Raw genomic sequence first — 8,182 nt, forward strand, 5'->3', positions numbered from 1 at the left:
GAAGTGGGGTAGCTGTAGTCCTTCTCCAGTCCAATCATTCCTCCATAGATCGTTCTTTTCTTTACGTGGACCTTTGGCATGGCGTCTTGGAAACACATGCATGCTCCAGAAGTGGGGCAGTTGTATTTGCTCTCCTTGCATGTGTCCTCTAAGACATGTGGGGAGCATGTCTTAGATTCTGACTGAGTTCTTGTGTTCTTCAATGCATGCATTTATTCTTCTGTTGGTTTGTCCAATGTATGCGGTGGGCAGGCGGTGCATGGGATTTCATATACTCCTTGATTTTCTAACTCAATTTTGTCTTTGGGGTTTCTTAGGATGGTGGATATTTTTTGGTTTGTGCAGAATGCTGTCTTGATGTTGTGTTTGTGGAGGATCTTGCTGATTCTGTCTGTGGTGTCTTTTATGTATGGGAGGAGGGCTTTGCCGTTTTCTTGTTCTCTGTCTTGGATTTTAGTGGGGGTTTCTTTTTGGATTAGGTTGGTAATCTTATTTCTTTGGAATCCATTGGATGTTAGTACGTTAGTGAGAGTGTATAGTTCGGTTTTTAGGTGTTGTTCGTCAGCTAAGCGTTTTGTTCTGGAGATGAGTGTCTTGGCTACGGAGTTGATCTGTGCTGGGTGGTGGTGTGAGAGTGCGTGCAGATAGCGGTTTGTGTGTGTTTTCTTCTGGTAGATGGTGTGTCCTAGGGAGCCATTGGATTTCTTGTAGACTAGGACATCCAGGAAGGGAAGTTTGTTATTAGCTTCTGTTTCCATGGTGAACTGTATTTTGGGGTGTAGGCTGTTGAAGTGTGTGAGGAAGTTGTCCAGTTTTTCTTTCCCATGTGGCCAGATTATGAAGGTGTCGTCTACGTACCTGAGCCAGAGTTTGGGTTTGTGATCAGATTTTTCTAGAGCTTGGGTTTCAAAGTGTTCCATGTAGAGGTTAGCAATGACAGGTGAGAGGGGTGATCCCATGGGTGCTCCTTCTATTTGTTTGTATTTTTGTCCGTTATAGATGAAGTATGTGTTGGATAGGCAGTGGTTGGTCAGATCTAGGATGTGCTTGGGGGGGTTATATTTGTTTTGGATAGCTGTCAAGGCTTCTTTGATAGGCACTTGGGTGAAGAGGGATATGACATCGAAGCTCACGAGTAGGTCACTGGGCTGTAAGTTTTGTTTCTTTATGATCTCTATGACATGGAATGAGTTTTTTACGTGTGAGGTGATGGATTCTGCATAGGGTTGTAGTTGTTTGGTGAGAAATTTGGCTAGGTTTTGTAGAGGTGAGCCAATGGAGCTGACTATGGGTCTAAGTGGGATTCCTTCTTTGTGTATCTTGGGGAGCCCATAGAGCTTAGGGTATCTGGATGATTTCTCTCTGGGAATGATTCTTTGCTGGATCTCTTCGCTGATGGGGGAGGCTTTTATTTTGGATCTAGTGGTTTTTTCCAGGTAGGTGGTGGGACCTGTGTTTAGGGGTTTGTATGTGGAGTCTTGGAGTAGGTTGGTTAATTTGGTTTGGTAGTCCGATGCACGACCACAAACTAGAAGCCAGTCCACAGCTGCATCATTAGCCACTTTAAACCCCTCCAATCCATACATGAAGCAAACTGACACCCACCATAAAGATGTGGCACGACCACGAACATGAAGCCAAACAACAGCAATGAAGCTCACTATCTCAAATCCCCCTGCAACAATTTAATTCATGTGTGTGTGTGTGTGTGTGTACACACACAGAGACACACATATATATGAATTAAATGTAGATGGAATATATTGCAATCAGCAAGGGATTTCTAAAACAGGATTAAAATCTCCAGTCATAATTATTTGATCCATAGCTAAATTAAAAAGATTTGGTAGAAATCTTTAACATGTAAATAGAAAGGCATATTACCAATGTTCTCATCTTTTATTGCAAGATGGGGGGTGTAATAGAATTCAAGAAAGACAATTAGAACTAAATCATTCATGAAATCTCCATATGTGGAACTTTAGACCTTTGAAGTTAGTCTATTTTCATTTGTGGTGAGGTAAGATGGGATGGGAATCAGCTGGGCAAAAGAATACCCTCTATGGTGGTGGTTTCCATCACCAGATAAAGAGCTTCCTCCTGCACCCTCTCACGCATTGTTTTCTTCCCCATATCCAGATTTCACAAGGTAGGCAGTGTGATCTAGTGCACTTCCCTCCATTTATCTCATTCTTGCTTTTCCTGTTTCCAAGCATGTTACTACCCAACTGTCTTCCTTTAGGACTCAATTTCTGGCACGGCCTGTTGTTTGCTGTACATTTGTGCTTTAGCCACTTTTGAGCTGAACTTTTTCTTCAGTTCCTCAAGGCAAACAAGTTGCAGAAAGATTTTCTTTCCTTGCTTACTTCCTTTCCTCTACTCTTAAGCATGGCAGGCACTTATCAAAGTAAGTAACATCAGGATTGGAGGACAGTTTAGTTCCAGTGCCTAATTGGGGAGTGTGGGGCGGGGGGGGGGGGGGGGGGGGGGAGAAGAGAAAGATCAACAAGTCTCTCTGTCCCATCTTTTCTCTTTATTGAAGATGTGGATTCCTGGGGGAGGGAGGGGTTGAGCAAGGGAAAGATTTTAGGAAGCTCATCCTAGAAGCTGTCTCCTTTGCATGCAGGTGGTAGACTTCCCCAAAGCTTAACAAGAAGAAGGAGAAGTTTGGAGTCTCCTGACAGCCAGCTGATCAGGACAAAAAGCTCTGAAAGCAGTTGCCATTTCCATAGGGAATTGTTGCAGAGCTGAAAATGGCAACTGCTTCCAGGAAGCATGGGGAACAACCCCAAATGCTGTGAGTCCCAGTGGGTTGGGATGAGGGGAGAGATGGGGTGTGTGGTTGAAACAAGGTCATACACAGCTTTTGGGGGATCGATCGTAAGTTTGAGTGGCCACTAAGTAACCAGTTTATCTCAAGGACTAGCAGTACTACAGTTTCTGGTGAAGGTGAAAGAAGTTGCTTCCTTCCACAATTGATCCTAGAATTATGGTTGTAAGTAGTTGAGGATATTAAGCAAGGTGCCCATGTGATTGCATCCCATAAGAAGCACAATTCCTGTTGTGGTTGTTAAGTGATTATGAGGTTGCTAAATGGAGCATGGGGTGCCTCAGGGAGTGGGGGACTTGCACTGTAACACTTCCCCAGCTTACATGTGGCCTATAATGGGAAACCCAGGCCTCCCCTACCCTCTGAGGCATCCTTGTAGAGTTTTGCACCCCACTTGATCTCACACCTTTGGTCCTCCATTTCTGTCCATCATACCTGACTCCATTTACCTCTTCCGAAGATCGCATTTCCCAGCTTTTGCACCATTCTGGAGGTGGGCATCATTTGTACTATTTCTCAGAAATTGCACCCTTCTAAGAAGAGATCATGAGAATGGCAGCCATTTCCAGAATGATGCAAGACAGTCTCTATAAAAGACCATGCAGTGCATCAGTTGATTCTCTTTCTAAAATTTGATTTTCAGAAATCCTCTTTTTAGAAAGAGAGTCAGCCAATGCACCATGTGGCCTTTCTACAAAAAGCCATTCTAGAGTGGGTGCCCTTTGGAAGTAGGCCCAAGGGACCCAGCAGGGCAGGTTGGTCATAAGAATGGGTGAAGTATCAATTGTGATCATATGATTGGGGGGGGGGGGAACACTGCAGCGGCTGTAAGTTTGGGTACAAGTCCTAAGTCCCTTCCCTCAGCATGGTCAGAATTTCAAACAGTTGCTAAGTGAATGGTTGTAAGTCAAGGACTGTAGTTTTTTAAAATAAAAATGAACAAATAACATTTTAAAGTAAGGGAAATATGGCCCCACTGACTTTTGGAGTGGGCTTTTGACTTCTCAACATGATACATCAAACCTACTGTAGCCTAGGGCTATGTACATGCTCTGATTTATTTTGGAAAAAGTCATGATTGGTCTGATATGAGCATTATTCTTTCAGATGACATTTTCTTCTCTTCTGACTCCCTCTTTTCATCCCTTTTCATTCCTTCTACTCAGGCTAAGGAAGCAGCAGCAGCAGCAACGCCATGGCAGGAACAGTCCAAGCTGCTCGTGCCCACTCTGACATGTGACCAGCTTCTGCTTCCTCTCTAGGAATCTGCTTGATGATTTTAACTCTCAGGAAGCCAAGTCAAAGATAATCTCTAAGAATCTGTGCAGAAATAGAGAGAAGGAAAATGTCCATGCATGTGGGCGTGTTTGTAAAAGAGAGGAGGGATGAGTTAGAGAATGAAGGAGGAGAGAGAATGGGGGAGGAGGGAGAGAAACCAGCTGGAGGTCAGGGGAAAAAATGAAAAGAAAAAACAGAAAAAACAGAAAAAAGAAAAGAAAAAAATGACAGGAGAGGAAAACAAAGGGGGAGGGAGCATACTTTCTCACGCTTTTCCCCTCTGGCTCCCTCCTGCTCTACCATGCATTTCCTGCCATCCAGGGAGGGAACAAATTGGCATTATGATTGCCAAGTTTCCGGATCACGATCATGTCAGAGTGGTGTGTGTGTGTGTGTGTGTGTGTGTGTGTGTGATATTTTATGAAGTTTGGAAGTACCATGACTTTCGCTGAAGATGATTGGCTACAACTGCAGGAAAGATCTACCTTCCTGGTGTCATGGGCAACAGAACCTGCCCTCAGGCTTTTCTGCTAAACTCTGGTACTGTATTGTGTTGGCACCTCGCAACTCATACTGCTTCAATTCAGTCAAAGTGGCCAACTTGGGGAGGAGCTTTTGTGAAGCCAGAATTTTATGGAGCCTAAATCTTTTATTATTATTATTATTATTATTATTATTATTATTATTATTATTATTATTATTATTATTATTATTATTATTATTATTATTATTATTATTATTATTATTATTATTATTATTATTATTATTGTTTTTGTTATTGTTATTGTTATTGTTATTATTGTTTTTGTTGTTGTTGTTCTTCTTCCTCCTCCTCCTCCTATTATTATTATTATTATTATTATTATTATTATTATTATTATTATTATTATTATTATTATTATTATTGGGGTAATTTAATGTTGTGTTTAACTTTTGTTTTCTTATGCATATATTTCATGAGTAGTGTATATGAATGCAGTCACACCATAGAAGGGGCATAGCCGTTGTGCATTCCAAGCTGCAACTAAGGTCTCAGCCAGATGGCCCACCAATTCCTAAATGAAAAACCCAAGCTCCTCTGAACCCAACAAGGTCCATCAGGAATCTTGGGTGGGTTGATCTAACAGGCCTTGCCTCCCCATGAAGTCAGGTGACACCAGCAAACCAGAAAGCATCCAGAGAATGATTTCATCATGGCAATGAACTAATAATGATGTTCTCCAAAACTAAGTATGTTGCTACTGCCACAAAACAAAAACTAATGTGTGGTCCCTGATATGCATTGGGTGTAGTGATTTGGGACAAGTTCATGGTTGCCATAAACTCCTGGACTACCTTATACTCAAGGTTACCAGAAGCGAAGTTAAAATCTCCAAGAACCAACAGCCTCAGGTCTCTATTGTCAGCACAACAACATATTCAGCTGCTCAAGCAGGTATGATGCTGGTCAACAGATAATACACAAGCAGCAATCACAATTGTTCCTTACAGCCCAAATTTAACCAAGAGCCTCACATCCAGTTTGCACCACAGGCCTCCAAACCCTCAACAATTTGCAGATGATAATGGCCAGCCTTTTTTCCCCTCCCCTAAAGTTTGATCTAAATTCCAAGATAACTGCCCACTCTAGAGCCATTCAGAACATAGTAAGGCTAGACAGGTCTGTTGCCATACCCACAATCAAATTTTGGATGAAGAAAGATATATTGCAGACTGACTTGGCAATCAGCAGCAATAGCTGGAGTCCAGGGTCTCACAGGCATTATTTATTTATTGATATAAGTCAGCCAATCTAATTTATAGGCCTTAAAAGGAGCAATTTATAGGATACAATATGTGCCAGGAAAGAAGCGGAGGGGGAAGATGAAAATGGAGGGGAGGGGAAAAGAAGGAAAAGAAAAAAAAGAAGAGAGAGAGAGAGAGAGAAAGTGAAAGAAAGAAAGAAAGAGAAAGAAAGAAAGAAAGAAAGAAAAAGGAAGGAAGGAAGGAAGGAAGGAAGGAAGGAAGAAAGAAAGAAAGAAAGAAAGAAAGAAAGAAAGAAAGAAAGAAAGAAAGAAAGAAAAGAAAGGAGTTGTCACTTATCATGATCTTGACTTCTTTCCTTGTCTTAATTATTGAACACAAGTGTTCACTGAACGTTTAACGGCTCGTATAAGGGGGGATTGATTCTTAGTTTGTAACATCATAAACAGAGACATTATATCCATGTCTTTGGTGTCCCCATCCAGATAGAAGGTGAAGTTCTGGAGCAGAGTGCTGAAGAACAGGAAGAGCTCCATCCTAGCCAGAGCCTCTCCTGGACAGGCCCTCTTCCCTGAAATAGCAAACAAGAAAACAAAGCTTATTCAAAGCTGATTAAAGAATAACATGGATCAGGCAAGCATATGAATTGGTAATACTATTTGTCCCAGAGGACTGTACCTGCTGAGAATGGCATGAAAGCATCCCTTTTCCTGAACTGGCCCTTTTCATTCAAAAAATGATCTGGGTTGAACTTCTCTGGAGTCTCCCAATGGAGAAGATCACGGTGTACTGAGGGGAGGACTGGCACAACAGCCATGTACTAGAAGAAGGAGGTAAAGAAACAGATGACATTAATTGGTGCTACTTCATCCAGAGAATAAAGAGCCTCACTTGTGTCAAATAAAATAGGCCAGCAGGGAGCAATCTGCAAACATTCTGAAATGGAATGAAGGGAGAGAGATTTGGTTTAATTAATTAATTTATTAAATTTGTATACTTCCCATGTCAGTATCCAAAGTGACTCTAGGCAATTCACAATGCCATAAATAATGCATATTAATACATACTTATTCAAACTGCCTTGAATATGAAGGATCTTTGACTATATAACAGTGAGTGCTTTTTTTGTAAAAAAACAAAAAGGTGCCGGAACTCACACAGGTCATACAACCCGCCTTGCCTAACCTACAAGATTTACCTTTGTAGTTGAAAAAAACCATTCAATTATTAGTGTATCTAAAAGACTAGGATTTTGTTCAAGGTAAGTTAATAATATTAATGTTACCATGCACAAATCCTTTGAAAAAAGGTGCAGGAACTCCATTCCTGTGCGTTCTATGACCAAAAAAGCCCTGATAACAGTCATCTATTTTTTTTCTTCTGCAGAATATCTTTACCAGTAATTATTATTGCCACACCTTGGGAATGTTGTAACCATGAAATTTGACATCACAAGTTGTTGCCCGTGGAAAGATTTCAAGGCGGTCAGTCCGATAACGTTGAACCTCATGGACCACAGCATTTGTGAAAGGCATCTTCAACCGGTCTTCCATGCTTGGAGTGCGATTTGTACCCACTACCTCATCAATCTCTTGTTGCACCTTAACTGTGAGAAAAACATACTGAGATGAGATTGACAACCTTTTACTGTATTGTACTGAGCACCCACAGTCAGCTACCACTTGAATAGAAACATGTTTTCCAAAGCACGTTCAGAGAAGACACTTCCAGTCAGGAAAATGGCTCCTCTTCAAAGTCATTTCTCAGTGGAGACCATTTCAATTTTTCTAGTGCAAGAAGACTATGTTACGGTTGAAATTATGAAAGCTGGTGATCACAGTTTACTAGCAAAACTATACTTGAGTTGCCTCAGAAAAGAAAAAATAACTGATGCATGGAAAAATGCTGAAGTGATTCTTATACACAGGAAAAGGGCCCAAGATGATTTAAAGAACTATTGCCCAATAAGCCTTCTTTCATTCATTGACAAGGTTTTCACCAAGAAAATAGCAAAAAGAATATTGAGAATGTTAAATGATGCACAGTCAAATGAGCATGCAGGGTTCAGAAGTGGTTAAAGCACAATGGATCACATCCAAGTTGTTCATTAAGTCATTGAAAGGTACAACAAATACACCATGCCTCTGTGCATGGCTTTATTGCCTACAATTTCATTGACTACAACTCAGAATTCCAGCAAGCAATAATTAGGGCATTGCTCAACCAAGGCATAGATACTTCTTACATAAACATACTACAATCAATATATGAAAAACAATGGCAACAATTTGCCTTAATGATCTTAAAGTGGAAATCAACATAGAACAAGGT

At 41.0% G+C, this 8,182-nt stretch overlaps 1 protein-coding gene across 1 annotated transcript in view; it reads right to left on the reverse strand.

The window, feature by feature from the left end:
• Positions 1 to 6,219: 6,219 nt before the first annotated feature.
• The window catches only part of LOC107296151 (cytochrome P450 2C5-like), a 34,783-nt gene continuing 32,820 nt past the window's right edge, over positions 6,220 to 8,182 (reverse strand). The window contains exons 8-9 of the mRNA XM_029285990.1: positions 6,530 to 6,671; positions 6,220 to 6,422 (exon numbers count right to left, since the gene is read on the reverse strand). Coding sequence (XP_029141823.1) covers positions 6,220 to 6,422; positions 6,530 to 6,671 — 345 coding nt within the window. The remainder of the gene's footprint in view (positions 6,423 to 6,529; positions 6,672 to 8,182) is intronic.

The sequence above is a fragment of the Protobothrops mucrosquamatus genome, unplaced genomic scaffold (assembly GCF_001527695.2).
Source record: "Protobothrops mucrosquamatus isolate PMUCROS unplaced genomic scaffold, P.Mucros_1.0 scaffold2666, whole genome shotgun sequence".
Lineage (NCBI taxonomy): Eukaryota > Metazoa > Chordata > Lepidosauria > Squamata > Viperidae > Protobothrops > Protobothrops mucrosquamatus.